This window comes from Notolepis coatsorum (genome assembly GCF_963971535.1).
Source record: "Notolepis coatsorum genome assembly, chromosome: 14".
In the NCBI taxonomy this organism is placed as follows: domain Eukaryota; kingdom Metazoa; phylum Chordata; class Actinopteri; order Aulopiformes; family Paralepididae; genus Notolepis; species Notolepis coatsorum.
Window position 1 is genome coordinate 424,567 of NC_140178.1, and position 18,970 is coordinate 443,536.

At 42.7% G+C, this 18,970-nt stretch overlaps 1 protein-coding gene across 1 annotated transcript in view; it reads right to left on the reverse strand.

Moving 5' to 3' along the window:
• Positions 1 to 18,970, reverse strand: part of dnmt1 (DNA (cytosine-5-)-methyltransferase 1) — a 79,484-nt gene that overhangs the window by 22,544 nt on the left and 37,970 nt on the right. The window contains exons 15-22 of the mRNA XM_084328771.1: positions 18,004 to 18,181; positions 16,463 to 16,560; positions 14,601 to 14,757; positions 13,822 to 13,937; positions 11,433 to 11,634; positions 9,921 to 10,057; positions 3,627 to 3,806; positions 2,697 to 2,921 (exon numbers count right to left, since the gene is read on the reverse strand). Coding sequence (XP_084184897.1) covers positions 2,697 to 2,921; positions 3,627 to 3,806; positions 9,921 to 10,057; positions 11,433 to 11,634; positions 13,822 to 13,937; positions 14,601 to 14,757; positions 16,463 to 16,560; positions 18,004 to 18,181 — 1,293 coding nt within the window. The remainder of the gene's footprint in view (positions 1 to 2,696; positions 2,922 to 3,626; positions 3,807 to 9,920; positions 10,058 to 11,432; positions 11,635 to 13,821; positions 13,938 to 14,600; positions 14,758 to 16,462; positions 16,561 to 18,003; positions 18,182 to 18,970) is intronic.

Below are 18,970 nucleotides of genomic sequence, written 5' to 3' on the forward strand. Positions count from 1 at the left end.
TCGATATTTGTCTAGTCTAGTGTGTTCATTAGATGGGTGAAATCCTCTTTCAGTGCCTCTGTGCCTGTTTTCGTAGGCAGTTAGCCTCTGGTATGCGTGTCATTAGCGTTAGCCACGCTTCTAGGCCCCTTTGCTTTTGGAAAGAATAATTTTTATTTTTTTTTTATTCATAATTTCTTTTTTTATTCGACTAAGAGGTTGGCAGTCCACTACGGCTCCTTTCGACCGATTAGTCGACTAATAGGGGTCAGCCCTAGTAGTCACACCCCTAACTGAAGTTTACCTGCTGAACTGATTATGTAACTGAAGTTTACCTGCTGAACTGATGATGTAACTGAAGTTTACCTGCTGAACTGATTATGTAACTGAAGTTTACCTGCTGAACTGATGATGTAACTGAAGTTTACCTGCTGAACTGATGATGTAACTGAACAGGTGTAGGGCTGTCTTAAATACTTCGAAGCTTCGTTCAATGGCACAAGCTTCGAACATTTAAAAAAAAAAATCGAAGTTTAACACTTTGATCGCCATGGGTTAAATTCATAATTTACCATCCCTCGCCAGCTCTATTCGTCTATGGAGAAGTTCCCCTTCTTTGCAGGGCTATAACTTTTTAAATTCTATTGCTACATTGCCATTATTATGGCCCATTCAATGTCCTATATGTATTGTTCAGGGTGTAGCAACGTTAAACTTTTTCATTCACATATTCATACTAAAATATGGTCTAAAGTATAAGTATGTTTTTATCGTTTTCTGCAGCTTTCTCCAGAACTTGATTTATAGCCCCAAATGCATTATATTGATGATGAAATACAGTTTGGTAGCGATCGGCGCGAGATGAAAAATTTCAACTGGACGTACTTCTAGAATGATCTACGTATGATCTGATGATGACCGGATGGGCGGGGGATCGTTTATAATTCCGTGGGCAGCGTTAGATGATTCATCCAGAGTGGGTCATATGTTCATCATAGCAGTTTATATGGAACACGTTAGAATATAACGCTGAATCTTACCGTATGTTCCTCGCGCCGTTGGACGATCAGCGTGGAGTAGACCGTTTTCGATTATGGGATGTAGAAATGCCCGATCCATTTCCAGGTTGTATAATAGTATATACGTCCAAATAACGTTTATTGAGTTAGGGCGAGCAATCTATTCTGCCCTGTCAAGGCAGACCGCAGTAACTTCAAAAAAGTGAAACTGAGAAAAATGGCTTTAAAGTGTTTTGACTTGCCATCCAAAATGTGTTATAGGTAGATAGATGATAGTACCCAGATTTAACATGTATTAATGAAGTAATCTTTAGGCATACAAAAATATGACATAATTATTTTAATTAACCCCCAAAAAGCAGATACTGCACTCTGCTGCACGATTTCCTTAAATAATTATACAGGTAATGTACAGGCAAAGTGCAGTAACTTCAAATACAATGTTGTTTTCCCTCCAGCTTTCATAACTTAACCTAGCCATTTTATTTGGATCATCATCATTCCAATATATTCAGGTGTTAAATTTCATTTTCAAAATGGCTAGGTTAAGTTATGAAAGCTGGAGGGAAAACAACATTGTATTTGAAGTTACTGCACTTTGCCTGTACATTACCTGTATAATTATTTAAGGAAATCGTGCAGCAGAGTGCAGTATCTGATTTTTTGGGGTCAATTAAAATAATTATGTCATATTTTTGTATGCCTAAATATTACTTCATTAATACATGTTAAATCTGGGTACTATCATCTATCTACCTATAACAGGTCTGCCTGGTTTTTGAGTGTGATTTTGTAGTTACTGCAGTTTTTAAAACCCCATATCTCCAAAACTGAGCGACATTAACATCTGAAACTTGGTCACAAGATAAAACATTTATTGACAAGTTCAATTTCACTCATAACTCAATTTTGACTTTTTTTGAGTTACTGCGGTCTGCCTTGACAGGGCAGTATTATCCAGTGTTTCAAGATGGAGTCGCGGGAGCTATAGAGTGGCCGGACCACATTTGCATGAGTACTACTGGTTCAAAGGTTAATATCCGGTTGGCGATCTGCCGATCGGCCACCAGATGGCGCTCTTGAACCGCTAGAGAGTTGAGAGGAGATCACACTTGTGTCTCAGGGCCCCGGAAAGGGAATATGATTTCGATGACAGATTTTTGAAATATTGACATCAAAGACGAGTTAAGGCGTCCTCGGCGGAATGAGCATGGCGGGGAATGACGAGTTCCGGCGTTTGGCGGTTAAAGTGTTAAAAAAAAAAAATGTTTTATTTTTTTTAACTTCCATTTTGTTTTCTGTTCGAAGCTCGAAATAACGTTTATCCATTCAACTAGCTGCTGTACTGCTATGGTAGCTAGCCTAGCCGCAATGCTATGGTCGATCCCATTCACGTTAGCATGTAAGCTAACAACAACAGGTTTAGTCTCTCGCTTTTCGATTTTAATTTTTTACTTCGATTTGTGTGTGTGTGTGAACAATCCACTTTATTTATGGAGCACATTTAAAAACAACAAAGTTTACCAAAGTGCTGTACAAGTCCCACAACATAAGATACAATTATTATTATTATTTTTTTTTTAATCAAAGCTTCGAATTAAAATCGAAGCTCGGCCCCAAAGCTTCGATTGCCAAAAAAAGCTTCGAAGGTCAGCCCTAAACCTAACCTGCTGAACTGATGATGTAACTGAACTTTACCTGTAGAACTTGTAGAGGCGCAGTTTGACCTCCGACGAGTCGGCCTTGCCGTTGCTGCGCCGGTGGCAGAAGATCTCGCGGATGCGTCCGATGCGGAAGGGCTCCGGGGCGTCCTGGTTGGAGCCCTTGATGTAGTCGGAGGACTTCCTGTAGTACTCGGGGTACAGGTCCTCGTCCACGTCCTCCTTCCTGTGGGAGCGCTTCACGGGGCTCGCCGCCTTCACGCTGAAAACAAGCAGCGGCAGAGTTCAGCTGGACCGTGTGGAAAAATAATTTAATACCAATACAAATATCGATAACTATCTATATGAAAAACGTTATCGTGATCAAATGTTGCAGTCACCTGAAGGTGAAGGTGTCGGGGGGGTTAGGGCTCACCTGAAGGTGAAGGTGTCGGGGGGGTTAGGGCTCACCTGAAGGTGAAGGTGTCGGGGGGGTTAGGGCTCACCTGAAGGTGAAGGTGTCGGGGGGGTTAGGGCTCACCTGAAGGTGAAGGTGTCGGGGGGGTTAGGGCTCACCTGAAGGTGAAGGTGTCGGGGGGGTTAGGGCTCACCTGAAGGTGAAGGTGTCGGGGGGGTTAGGGCTCACCTGAAGGTGAAGGTGTCGGGGGGGTTAGGGCTCACCTGAAGGTGAAGGTGTCGGGGGGGTTAGGGCTCACCTGAAGGTGAAGGTGTCGGGGGGGTTAGGGCTCACCTGAAGGTGAAGGTGTCGGGGGGGTTAGGGCTCACCTGAAGGTGAAGGTGTCGGGGGGGTTAGGGCTCACCTGAAGGTGAAGGTGTCGGGGGCATGTAGGGGGTTAGGGCTCACCTGAAGGTGAAGGTGTCGGGGGCATGTAGGGGGTTAGGGCTCACCTGAAGGTGAAGGTGTCGGGGGGGTTAGGGCTCACCTGAAGGTGAAGGTGTCGGGGGCATGTAGGGGGTTAGGGCTCACCTGAAGTTGAAGGTGTCGGGGGGCATGTAGACGCTGTCCCCCACCCTGAACTGCTCTCCCTTGAAGCAGGCCAGAGCGTACAGCACCTTGGACTCACGGCCCTCAGGGTCCAGAGGCTCAGAGGCGCGCGGCGTCTCCTGCTCCTCCCTGGCCTTCACCCTGCTGCAGCTCCCACAGAACCTGATCACAGATCAATACACAGAGATCAATACTGTCTCCTGCTCCTCCCTGGCCTTCACCCTGCTGCAGCTCCCACAGAACCTGGTCACAGATCAATACACAGATCAATACTGTCTCCTGCTCCTCCCTGGCCTTCACCCTGCTGCAGCTCCCACAGAACCTGATCACAGATCAATACACACAGATCAATACTGTCTCCTGCTCCTCCCTGGCCTTCACCCTGCTGCAGCTCCCACAGAACCTGATCACAGATCAATACACACAGATCAATACTGTCTCCTGCTCCTCCCTCGCCTTCACCCTGCTGCAGCTCCCACAGAACCTGATCACAGATCAATACACAGATCAATACTGTCTCCTGCTCCTCCCTGGCCTTCACCCTGCTGCAGCTCCCACAGAACCTGATCACAGATCAATACTGTCTCCTGCTCCTCCCTGGCCTTCACCCTGCTGCAGCTCCCACAGAACCTGATCACAGATCAATACACAGATCAATACTGTCTCCTGCTCCTCCCTGGCCTTCACCCTGCTGCAGCTCCCACAGAACCTGATCACAGATCAATACACAGATCAATACTGTCTCCTGCTCCTCCCTGGCCTTCACCCTGCTGCAGCTCCCACAGAACCTGGTCACACACAGATCAATACACATACAGAGCAATACTACATACAGGCAGAGCAATACTACATACAGATCAATACACATACAGGCAGATCAATACTACATACAGATCAATACACATACAGGCAGATCAATACTACATACAGCTTCCACAGAACCTGGTCACACACAGATCAATACACAGATCAATACTACATACACACAGATCAATACTACATACAGCTCCCACAGAACCTGGTCACACAGATCAATACTACATACACACAGATCAATACTACATACAGCTCCCACAGAACCTGGTCACACACAGATCAATACTACATACACACAGATCAATACTACATACAGCTTCCACAGAACCTGGTCACACACAGATCAATACACACAGATCAATACTACATACACACAGATCAATACTACACTACATCAATGGCACCTGAGACAAAACACACTGTATCCTATATAATTGTATTTGAATTCACCTTGTTTTTCTGTTTTTCTGTTTATTTACATTGAGTACAGCTTGTGTTATATTACGTTTTATTGTATTTTCTTGTATTTTTCTTTTTTTATGGCCATCTTGGTCTATGTCATTTGTTAAGTAATTGGTAAAGTATATTATTATATACTTATTGTTATGTGTCTTGTAAGCCCATATGGGCTGGGCATACATCTGTATGTAAGACACGAAAATAAAAAATATCAAATCAAATCAAATCACTACATACAGCTTCCACAGAACCTGATCACACACAGATCAATACACAGTCTAGGGGTGGACGGTATAAACGGTATACGGTATAAACGGTATGAATTTGCTCTACGGTATGGATTTTGCCTATACCGTGTAACCGGTAGTGCAGCTCTAAAATAGCAATGACGTCATGTAACCACAGCGCGACTATTTCACTCGCATTTGCCCCTAAAAATAGATAGAATTAGTCATAGATAATAGATATGTGCGAACTGGAAAAAGTTATTTAGGAGGCTTCGCGCAGTGGGCGTGCCAGCCCCTCCCGCACGCATGTAAACACGAGTCTACTACTAGTAGTCTAGTGGGACGGGACGTCTCCCTGAGCTAACGTTAGCTTAGCTACCGTTACAAAATGACCCAGTCAACTATTCACTTTTAGTTTAATACATGATGAGGCATTGTCTAACCGAACGGTATCTAGTCGGCCAGCTACCGATAGCTCCTGACATCAACAAACGCTCCATCAAGTCTAGTAGAGAGTAGACGTGTATGATAGCTCCGTTAGCCGTTAGCTCACGTTAACACAAGTTAGTTCACCGTTCAAAACGAAATGTCCCATTGAACTAAATAATTCACTGAGGCGTTGTATTAACGTTATATATCCGGCTAGCAGTAGCTACAGATAGCTCCTGATATCAATGTCTTATAACACTGATTCGATGCGTATTCGAGCTGAGGGCTTGTGAATGTGATTTAACGTTATACCAATACTAGGGCCCAGCTGCAGCGCCGGTGAATCCTGGCCGTAGCTCGAGGCTACTCGAGTATAGGTCCAGCTGCAGCTCCGGAGAATCCTGGCCGTAGCTAGAGGCTACTAATGTACACACAGACAGTGGAGCTTGTTGCGTGGTGGCGATGTCTCGCAGATAATACAAGTACAAGTCTAATTATATAATATATATATTTTATATAAAAAAAAAATATATATATATAAAAAAAAAAAAAAAAAATTTAATCAAAAACGATGATACCGTGATATATACCGTTACCGTCTATGCTTCAAATTATACCGTGATATAAATTTTAGACCATACCGTCCACCCCTAATACACACAGATCAATACTACATACACACAGATCAATACTACATACAGCTTCCACAGAACCTGGTCACACACAGATCAATACACACAGATCAATACTACATACAGCTTCCACAGAACCTGGTCACACACAGATCAATACACACAGATCAATACTACATACACACAGATCAATACTACATACAGCTTCCACAGAACCTGATCACACACAGAGGCAGTGTGTGAATATAGTCGATGGAAACATGGCCAGCAGGGGAGGAAATTAGGCCACTTTACTCGCCAATTGCGAGTATTTTTTACGTTTGGCGAGTAATTCATGAAGAGCACTCGCCAGTCTGGCGAGTACTAGTAATTACAAAACAAAACAAAAAAATCATTCTGCAATCTGCTGATTCGCTCACTGACACAAACCGAACTCTGACTCCCCCCTTGATTCCTCCCATTTGCGCCACATAATAATCAGACCATAACCAATGAACATCATCGTTGTACAGATGCGCTCTAAGCTCCTCCAATGAACACTCGTTTTCTAGAAGATGCCGCCCATCTAGGGGAAGTGGACAGACCACTGACTGCGCGCAGACCTACAAACTCCTGCCACCGGCAGCCGGCTTGACAACGTAGACAAACTTACAAAAACACATGAGTGGATGAAAATAATTGCATGTAGAGTCGTCGCTTTCGGATATCGGTGCGGTCTGACATGGGGGCGAACAACAGCACGCGACGCGTCTCCTTCGAGTCGGATGAGAATGACAAGTCAACAACATTAGCCGGCTAGCTACCTAGCATGTAACAAGCTACCATAACGCGCATTCATCATAGTGGACTATACTGAGCGGCTTTGCTTAAATGCAGCCGAGTGACATTTTATTATTACCGGGTTTCCCAGCATATCACCACTCGCCCATATGCCCTTCACAACGGTGATGTTGTCATATTTGGCATTCAGAATACACCCGCTGAACCCCTAGCGTTGTCGATTCGGTTCCAATGTATTGTCATCTTACAGCACAAGTACAGTACAACCAGAATACATTTGGCATACAACCAGAGTGCAAATGTAACAAGTCAAGTTCAAGTTGTTTTATTTAGCTATTACATTACAGTGAAATGCTTGGTTCTTTCACTGCCCAACCCAGTATTGATTGAAAACTTTATTAACAGATTGCAGAATGGGTACAATACAGTACAGCTCAATACACACAATTGTTAAGGGGATGCAGACCAGAGAAGGACTTTAGTCTTGTTTACATCAGGGTCCCCCATTTCAGTCCTGTTTGCTTAATGCCTTGTCCACTTCCTCCACACTCCAATATGTTATGATGAATTGAAAATGGGGGACCCTGATGTAAACAAGACGAAAGTCTTTCTCTGGTCTGCATCCCCTTAACAATTGTATGTATTGAACTGTACTGTACCCATTCTGCAATCTGTTAATACACTTTTCAATCAATCAATCCCTTCAACCCTGCTCCTGTCAAACCTGCTCTTTCCATTCCCTCCATCATGTCCCCCCTTTCTGATGAATATTTCCTGCACTTAAGAGTCAGACACACATTCCTAGTAGTTGAGCTGTGATGAATGAAAACTTTATTTAACAGATTGCAGAATGGGTACAGTACGGCTCAATACATGCAATTGTTAAGGGGATGCAGACCAGAGAAAGACTTTCGTCTTGTTTACATCAGGGTCCCCCATTTTCAATTAATTTTCAATTCATAATTCAGTATAACCTAGACCAGCCCAACCCAGCATCTTTCACTGCCCAGTTCAGCCCAACCCAGTCCAGAATAGTTCCCTCTTTCATGTTAATATGTGATTTAATGATGTAATATTTTGAAGAGTAGAGACAGTGTGATTAATTTACTATGATTGAAAATCAATTTAGACGAAGACGTACAAAGAAGTAATTATCACAATTAGCGATTTTTTTTGTCTGGTAAAAAATCTATTTGGCTGGTAAAAAAAATCAGATACCCGCCAGTTGGCTGGTAAGCCAAAAAGTTAGTTTCCTCCCCTGATGGCCAGTGTGTGAATATAGTCGATGGAAACATGGCCAGTGTGAATATAGTCGATGGAAACATGGCCAGTGTGAATATAGTCGATGGAAACATGGCCAGTGTGAATATAGTCGATGGAAACATGGCCAGTGTGAATATAGTCGATGGAAACATGGCCAGTGTGAATATAGTCGATGGAAACATGGCCAGTGTGAATATAGTCGATGGAAACATGGCCAGTGTGAATATAGTAGATGGAAACATGGCCAGTGTGTGAATATAGTCGATGGAAACATGGCCAGTGTGAATATAGTCGATGGAAACATGGCCAGTGTGAATATAGTCGATGGAAACATGGCCAGTGTGAATATAGTCGATGGAAACATGGCCAGTGTGAATATAGTCGATGGAAACATGGCCAGTGTGAATATAGTCGATGGAAACATGGCCAGCGTGTGAATATAGTCGATGGAAACATGGCCAGCGTGTGAATATAGTCGATGGAAACATGGCCAGCGTGTGAATATAGTCGATGGAAACATGGCCAGTGTGTGAATATAGTCGATGGAAACATGGCCAGTGTGTGAATATAGTCGATGGAAACATGGCCAGTGTGAATATAGTCGATGGAAACATGGCCAGTGTGAATATAGTCGATGGAAACATGGCCAGTGTGTGAATATAGTCGATGGAAACATGGCCAGTGTGAATATAGTCGATGGAAACATGACCAGTGTGAATATAGTCGATGGAAACATGACCAGTGTGAATATAGTCGATGGAAACATGACCAGTGTGAATATAGTCGATGGAAACATGACCAGTGTGTGAATATAGTCGATGGAAACATGACCAGTGTGAATATAGTCGATGGAAACATGACCAGTGTGAATATAGTCGATGGAAACATGACCAGTGTGTGAATATAGTCGATGGAAACATGACCAGTGTGAATATAGTCGATGGAAACATGACCAGTGTGTGAATATAGTCGATGGAAACATGACCAGTGTGTGAATATAGTCGATGGAAACATGACCAGTGTGTGAATATAGTCGATGGAAACATGGCCAGTGTGTGAATATAGTCGATGGAAACATGACCAGTGTGTGAATATAGTCGATGGAAACATGACCAGTGTGAATATAGTCGATGGAAACATGACCAGTGTGAATATAGTCGATGGAAACATGGCCAGTGTGAATATAGTCGATGGAAACATGACCAGTGTGTGAATATAGTCGATGGAAACATGACCAGTGTGAATATAGTCGATGGAAACATGACCAGTGTGAATATAGTCGATGGAAACATGACCAGTGTGTGAATATAGTCGATGGAAACATGACCAGTGTGAATATAGTCGATGGAAACATGGCCAGTGTGTGAATATAGTCGATGGAAACATGGCCAGTGTGAATATAGTCGATGGAAACATGGCCAGTGTGTGAATATAGTCGATGGAAACATGGCCAGTGTGTGAATATAGTCGATGGAAACATGGCCAGTGTGAATATAGTCGATGGAAACATGGCCAGTGTGTGAATATAGTCAATGGAAACATGGCCGTGGAGACGGGGTTAGGGTTAGGTGTGGAGGCGGGGTTAGGGTTAGGTGTAGAGGCAGGGTTAGGGTTCGGTGTGGAGGCGGGGTTAGGGTTCGGTGTGGAGGCGGGGTTAGGGTTCTGCTCACCTGTACTTGCAGTCCTCCTCCTGCGGGGCGGCGGGGGGGTGCTCGAAGCGAGCGCAGTCCCCCTCGTACCAGAACTGGTAGAAGAAGCTCTTGCCGTCGTCCTCGATTGTCTCGTCCTCGTCGTCGTCCACGCCACCCTGAGAACCACACCATGGTGTCAACGACCACACTGAACCATGACCTCACCCTCCACAGGGCTCCCCTCACCCTATAGGGTGTGGGCAGCAATAACTAGCTTTTTCACCAAACTTCACTTAACCCTTGTCCATTCCTGGTACCGTTTTCTACTTTCTGGGATTTTTTTTTGTGTGTGTGTGAGCACAGCGGTGTCTGTGTTTATTATTATTTCATGAAATTGGGAAAATATTTTCATTTTACATATATTTTCATTATGTCAAAAGCTTATGATTTGAAACGCTCTAAAACAAAGATTAGCATAGGGTACCCTACGCTGTACCTGGGGTCCGTTTTCATCAGCACCGCTCCCATGTTAAAAGGCATTTTCTCTGCCATCATTCGTTCAATTCTAGATAGAATTACCAAATGCAATGTGTAATGTCTAATGCAATGCTAGAACGAATTTTAAAATGTGCTGTTCACGATGTAGGACACACGGTGGCGCAATTACTCTACAGCCAACTTTGCCGGCACATAAGCAGACAGGGGGCGGTGATCATGCCGGCGAATGTGGCTGCAACTTCACCACTCTGCTCGGGTGGGTGGGGGGGGGGGCAGCGCTCAACACAAATGAACCACATTTCCACCTCTCTTCCGCGTCCTCTCTCCTAGCGCGTGTTACAGGCTGACATACGAGACCCCCAGGCCCGCCTCCGCTTCTATGAGGAAGTGTGACTAGAGCTCTCTTTGCGGAAGTACTCTGGTAGTCGGCCGACAGCGATCTGTGTTCAGAATTATACCGGGAGATTGAGTATTGCTCGCCCGCAGAATATATTAATAATAATCAGCGCTTACTAACGTTTAGCGTCTCCGCTATTTCTGACCGAATTAGTCAACCTCTTTTCTAATGGCAGATTCTTATTCAGAGGTATTTCGTCGAGTTTACATACGCTGTAATGTGGCATCAGAAATGTATAGAAATATGACTGTTTCTCCGTTTTTTTCCGATAAAAACTGACGTGGTATCAAACTAACACGAATTTAAGTGGTTAAAATTCCAAAATATATGTCATTTGTTACAGATATCTTGAGATTAGGCTATTAATGTTAATCATGAAAAAAAAAAAAAAAAAAAAAAAGTAAACAGTTAAAATTATATGGCTTTGATCCAAGGCCCATTTTTGTCAAAATCCTTAGGAAGCCACATAAAAGGTGCCTCTTGATCATCAAACTAGAATGAATTTCCCTATTGGGATTAATAAAGTGCAAATCTAACTTTCACCAAACGTAAAATAAATTTCTCTTTCTTTTTAAAATAGTCCTCAAATCATTCATTCGAATTAATCGATAAAATCGATTGATGGCCCAGCCCTCACTCTGCCCAGGGCTCCTCACCTCCATGAACCAGTTGTCGGACGGCGCCTTGTACACTACGTCCACCTTGGCCTCCACGTAGTTGAGCTGCATGTCCTCGCACTCCTCCACCAGCATCAGCTCCAGGGGGTCAGAGGACTCGCCCAGCACCGTGTCGGTGCCACGCAGGAACCAGTGGGCGTGGAACATCTTCCCACTGTTCTCCTCCCACATGGATGTGATCCTGAAGATGTAGATATACATCAGCTATAGAACACCTTCCCTCTGTTCTCCTGTAGATATATATATATATATAAGCTATAGAACACCTCTGTTCTCCTGTAGATGTAGATATATATATATCAGCTATAGAACACCTTCCTCTGTTCTCCTGTAGATGTAGAGATATATATATATATATAGAACACCTTCCTCTGTTCTCCTGTAGATATATATATATATAGAACACCTTCCTCTGTTCTCCTGTAGATGTATATATATAGATCAGCTATAGATCACCTTCCTCTGTTCTCCTGTAGATGTAGATATATATATATATCAGCTATAGAACACCTCTGTTCTCCTGTAGATGTAGATATATATATATATCAGCTATAGATCACCTTCCTCTGTTCTCCTGAAGATGTAGATATATATATATATCAGCTATAGAACACCTTCCTCTGTTCTCCTGTAGATGTAGATATATATATATCAGCTATAGAACACCTCCCCTCTGTTCTCCTGTAGATTTAGATATATATATCAGCTATAGAACACCTGTTCTCCTGTAGATGTAGATATATATATCAGCTATAGAACACCTGTTCTCCTGTAGATGTAGATATATATATCAGCTATAGAACACCCGTTCTCCTGTAGATGTAGATATATATATCAGCTATAGAACACCTGTTCTCCTGTAGATGTAGATATATACATCAGCTATAGAACACCTTCCTCTGTTCTCCTGTAGATATATATATATATCAGCTATAGAACACCTTCCTCTGTTCTCCTGTAGATATATATATATATCAGCTATAGAACACCTTCCTCTGTTCTCCTGTAGATGTAGATATATATATATATCAGCTATAGAACACCTCTGTTCTCCTGTAGATGTAGATATATATATAGATCAGCTATAGAACACCTCCCCTCTGTTCTCCTGTAGATGTAGATATATATATATCAGCTATAGAACACCTTCCTCTGTTCTCCTGTAGATGTAGATATATATATATATCAGCTATAGAACACCTTCCTCTGTTCTCCTGTAGATGTAGATATATATATATATCAGCTATAGAACACCTTCCTCTGTTCTCCTGTAGATGTAGATATATATATATATCAGCTATAGATCACCTTCCTCTGTTCTCCTGTAGATATATATATATATCAGCTATAGAACACCTTCCTCTGTTCTCCTGTAGATGTAGATATATATATATATCAGCTATAGAACACCTCTGTTCTCCTGAAGATGTAGATATATATATATCAGCTATAGAACACCTCTGTTCTCCTGAAGATGTAGATATATATATATCAGCTATAGAACACCTTCCTCTGTTCTCCTGAAGATGTAGATATATATATATATATCAGCTATAGAACACCTCCCCTCTGTTCTCCTGTAGATGTAGATATATATATATCAGCTATAGAACACCTCTGTTCTCCTGAAGATGTAGATATATATATCAGCTATAGAACACCTTCCTCTGTTCTCCTGAAGATGTAGATATATATATATATCAGCTATAGAACACCTTCCCTCTGTTCTCCTGTAGATGTAGATATATATATATCAGCTATAGAACACCTCTGTTCTCCTGAAGATGTAGATATATATATATCCGCTATAGAACACCTTCCCTCTGTTCTCCCACAGAGATGTGATCCTGAAGATATACGTCAGCTATAGATCAGTCCTCCCACATTGAAACTGTATTAACAGATTGCAGAATGGGTACAGTACAGTACAGTACAGTACGGCTCAATACAAATGCTACGAGGATGACGACCAGAAACAGACTTTCGTCTTGTTTACATCAGGGTCCCCCATTTTCAATTCACAGGGATGTGATCCTAAAGATATATAAACAGACAAAAAGTTTAGAAGTGTGCATTTGGTAGATTATTTCTCTATTGTAACAATGCTTCTCGTTACATTTTATACCGTTGGAAAGCCCGTTTTATTTCCCTTTTAAATGGCGCCCCATTTGTAAGGAACATGAATTTGTGGGATGAGCAGCACAGCGGAGTATGTGCTATTACATGTTAATCAGAGTGTGGTATTACATGTTAATCAGAGTGTGGTATTACATGTTAATCAGAGTGTGGTATTACATGTTAATCAGAGTGTGGTATTACATGTTAATCAGAGAGTGTGGTATTACATGTTAAGACATTAATAACATACCTGGCCAAATAGAGAGGAGTGGACGGGTCTTCTGAGGAGACGGAGACACAATCTCCCACCTCCACCTCCATGTTGTTCACGTGGACCTTCCTGTAGTACTGCCTCTTCCCCACCGTCTGGGAGAACACACACGTTACTGTTACTGTTGACCATTAGCCTCACAGGAAGGACATGTTTACTGTTGACCATTAGCCTCACAGGAAGGACATGTTTACTGTTGACCATTAGCCTCACAGGAAGGACATGTTTACTGTTGACCATTAGCCTCACAGGAAGGACATGTTTACTGTTGACCATTAGCCTCACAGGAAGGACATGTTTACTGTTGACCATTAGCCTCACAGGAAGGACATGTTTACTGTTGACCATTAGCCTCACAGGAAGGACATGTTTACTGTTGACCATTAGCCTCACAAGAAGGCACCATTAGCCTCACAGGAAGGCATCATTAGCCTCACAGGAAGGCATCATTAGCCCCACAGGAAGGGACCATTAGCCCCACAGGAAGGCATCATTAGCCCCACAGGAAGGGACCATTAGCCTCACAGGAAGGGACCATTAGCCCCACAGGAAGGCATCATTAGCCCCACAGGAAGGCATCATTAGCCCCACAGGAAGGCATCATTAGCCCCACAGGAAGGGACCATTAGCCTCACAGGAAGGGACCATTAGCCCCACAGGAAGGCATCATTAGCCCCACAGGAAGGCATCATTAGCCCCACAGGAAGGCATCATTAGCCCCACAGGAAGGCACCATTCCAACACCGTGAGAGATGTACCTCGACAGCCGCTCCGATCCAGGACAGCTTGCTCTGAGTCTGCTTCTTCCTCTTGGCCTGAGACTGCTTCTTGCTCATGGGCTTCGGGAGAGGGACGACATCATCCTCCTCGATGTGTTCGTCATCCTCCGCCTCCTTCACTGCAAGGTTGGGACATCTGGAGAGCGGGCGGAAAGTGTCAAATTATATATAAAGAAAACTATTAAATTATGGTAGGGTTAGGACTATTAGAGTCCATCCTGGCCTGAACAAGGGTTCCAAAGAAAACTATTAGAGTCCATCATATGGCCAGAATGGACAAGGGTTCAGTGCTAGGCTCACACTACCTAAATGCAGCACTGAACGGCACAGGAAGTCCTTCATTCCGACAGCCATCAGACTAACGCATCATCACTGTGCCTCACTGCATCACTGAGCACAGAGTGACAGTTACCATCTTCCTGGACTCTTACTTTTGAAACAGCACTGTGCAATATTACACCTACTGTAGACTTTACTGTATATTTGATTCCATTTTTATTCTATTTTATTCTATTCTTATCTTAGGCAATTTGATTTGTTTTGTTATTCTTATTCGTGACCCGTTCCGTTTAACTGTTTAATGTTGAGCGATTTGCAGTGTCAAATTTCACTCTGGATAATAAAAAGTATTTCTATTCTATTCTATGTAATTTTGGAGAAACTAGAGGACATACGGACAAACCGTTTCCTCCAGTGAGACAAGTGAAGATAAATAATCAACTGTGATTCAAAATGTCACCGTAGGCTACCCCTTTAACCCTTTCACTGTGACAATACAGAAGGTTAACCCTTAACTATCACACAACCGACGACGATGCTCCATCAATAGCATGATGGAGCATCGCAGTCGGTTGTGCGATAGTAAAGGGCTAACCTTCTGTATTGTCACAGTGAAAGGGTTAACCTCTTATGCCTGATCAACCCGGTACAATATTTATTTATGTCACAAATAGTGATTAAATGATGCAGTGTTTCTTTTTCAAATGTAGCCAAGAGTAAAGACCCTAACCCTATCGAAACAGCAGTCAAAGTGTATATTTTCAGCACTACGTTTGATTACCAATGACTTTAACTGTTATTAGCATTAAGTTATCAGCGCATTGCACCAGAAACCACAGTCATGAAATCGGTGTAGTCCTAAGGAAGAGGAGACCCAGGGCTTTCATAAAACGACACTAACCATCTCACATCACTGCAGTCAAAGCTGCAGCCGCTTGGCGTGAATAAAAGACAAGAAAATCGTGATTATATCTCACGGGTCGAACAAAACTTAAACGTCAATGTCATGAAATACAACGTATACCGTTTCTTTCTGTGAACGTCTAATTAAAAAATAAATAAACATGTCATAATCCGGTAAAAATGGCGGTAACCCCTGTAAATCATCTGCCCTTTATTAATTTCCTTAGATTTTTAGTACACTTGATCTCAGGTGCTGAATGAGCTCAGTGGCAATTTTTCACTTTGTCAATGTAGCATGGTGTTATTAACCATTAAAGATGTACAAAAATAAATGATATTCTCATTTGGTTCATTACAATTTACTCAACCCTAGACACAACATTTGACACTGGGAATACATTCCCCCAGGTCCATAGATGCCAAGAACATGCAAATGTGAGAGAATGTGAACAAACGTATGTATTTCTTTTGTCGACAGCAAAGCGCAGTCGTTTATTAAACAGCTCGTTCCTTCTAGGCTGTTTTTAAAGGAGGCTCTGGAGTTCATTACAAAATAGGCAGAATGAGGTCATGGAACTTGGGACCATGTGTTTGGAACATAGTTAGCGGATTGGATTCCAAGCCACAGAATGTGATCTGGGAGAAGAACACCGACTCACCTCCTCTTCCGACAAGCTTGCTTGCTTTTGCCACCTCCTCCAAATTTGATCATGTCTTTGCAAGACGTACACTTGCCACAGTCCGAAGATTGACAAACCTAAGAGCAGAAAAAGTAGGAACATGCAAGACGTTCCTTATGGTCAAATCTGTTAAGAGCTTCTATTCAATTTACTTCTATTATTCACTTTTGAATCCAATATAGGTGAATAGAACTAATGTATTTTCTAAGAGGTTTGGCATTCAACCAGAGTGCAAATGTAACAGTAAAGTGCAACAGCAATATACAGGGGATTTAAACTGGGTATAAAATAGTACTAATGAGTAATAGTGCTAATCAGATGTATGTACAGAGTTATAGTATTAATATGTACAGTGATAAAAGGTATAAAGACACTATGGTAGTAAGTCATACTGGCCAGCAGTGTAACTAGTAAGAGTAGGTAAGAGATATGTACAGATATAGATATAGTATTAATATGTACAGTGATACAGGTATAAAGACACTATGGTAGTAAGTCATACTGGCCAGCAGTGTAACTAGTAAGAGTAGGTAAGAGATATGTACAGATATAGATACAGTATTAACACTTTAATCGCCGGAGACGCCGAAACACGTCTTTGATATCAATATTTCAAAAATCTGTGATCGAAATCATATTTCTCCCCTGGAGACCTGAGATATACTGCAGAGCACCACTCAACTCTAACGGTTAAAGAGCGCCATCTGGTGGCCGATCGGCAGATCGCCCAACAGGAAGTCATGTGGATGAAGTGGTGCTCACCCATATTTCGTCCGGGCACTCGCTATCGTTAGAGGGACTCCATCTTGATAACACGGGACAGCGATCGGTTGCAAATAACTCGGTAAACAACATGATTTGGACGTATATACTATTATACAACCTGGAAATGGATCAGGTATTTCTACATCCCATAATAGGAATATCTCTGCTCCACGCTCATCGCCCAACGCTATGAGGAAGCTACGTTAAGATTCAGCGTTTTTTTTAACGTGTTCCATATAAACTGCTCTGATGATCATATCACCCACACTAGATGAATGATATAACGTTGCCCACGGAATTATAAACGACCCCCCGCCCATCCGGTCAACATCAGATGATACGTAGTAACTCCTAGAACCACGTCCAGTTGACATTTTTTATCTCGCACAGATTCCTAACAAACTGTATTTGATCATCAATATAATGCATTTAGGGCTATAAATCAAGTTCTGGAGAAAGCTGCAGAAAACGATAAAAACATACTTATACTTTAGACCGTATTTTAGTATGAATATGTGAATGAAAAAGTATAACGTTGCTACACCCTGTACAATATATATAGGACCTTGAATGGGCCATAATAATGTCAATGTAGCAATACAATTTAAAAAGTTATAGCCCTGCAAAGAAGGGGAACTTCTCCATAGACAAATAGAGCTGGCGAGGGATGGTAAATTATGAATTTAACCATGGCGATCAAAGTGTTAATATGTACAGGTATAAAGACACTATGGTAAAGATCCAGACCCACTGACCTCACAGACACCACAGCGCTGCCGCTTGAGGCCATTAGCCTCGTTCTGATCGATCTCGTCGGAGAAGAAGGTGTCAAAGATCTGGTAGACCAGCTTGGTGGTGGTGGCCCTGGTGGGCGTCTTGCCCTCCTTGTCTATCTTGGTGGGGTGGCGGACGGCCTGGCGCCGGGCCTGTCTCCTGCGAACACAAGGGGAGGAGGAGGGAGCGCTCATTGATTGGCCGAGGGGATGAAGGACCCGCACCGCCACACCATGGAGCCATGCGATGAGAAACAAGCAGACAAGACAGGAAGATGTTCCATGCAGAGTTCGCGTTAACCCTTTTACTGCCACACGACAGCCGGTTAACCCTTTACTATCACACAACCGACGGCGATGCTCCATCATTAGCTCCGCATCCGCGACAGAATGTATTTAGTTGGGGACGGCACTAGTTCTGAATTACAAAACTAGACATCCAGCTTGAATGCCAACTTCAAGTTACAGCAGACGTCATGGCTCCTTTAGATCCCACTTAGTGTTCAGAACTCAACCATCTATTCCCATTAGAGACAAGAGTCTACGCCAGGGGTCCCCAAACTACGGCCCGCGGGCCAGATCCGGCCCGCCTCCACATTTGGCCCGGCCCCCTAGAGCTTAAAAAAATAATATATATATATAGAAATTGATTTTTATTTTATTTTTTTTGTGACAGCATTTCCATGGTCTGTGCTGAATGTTTGTTAGTGTTTGATATTTGTTGGTTTAGTACTTTTAAACATCCATTTTTAGTAAGTAGTAGTTTTCATTTGATCCTATAATTTTCTCATTCACCGATTTGTGGACTTTCTTTTTGTGTCCTGAAAGGCACCTTATAAAATGCATTATTATTATTATTATCCAGGAGGGAAAAGACACTTTGGATAGTAGGGACTGCATCTCTGCCTGTCCTGGCAGTAGTTCGATACATTTGGCCCGGCCCGCTGAA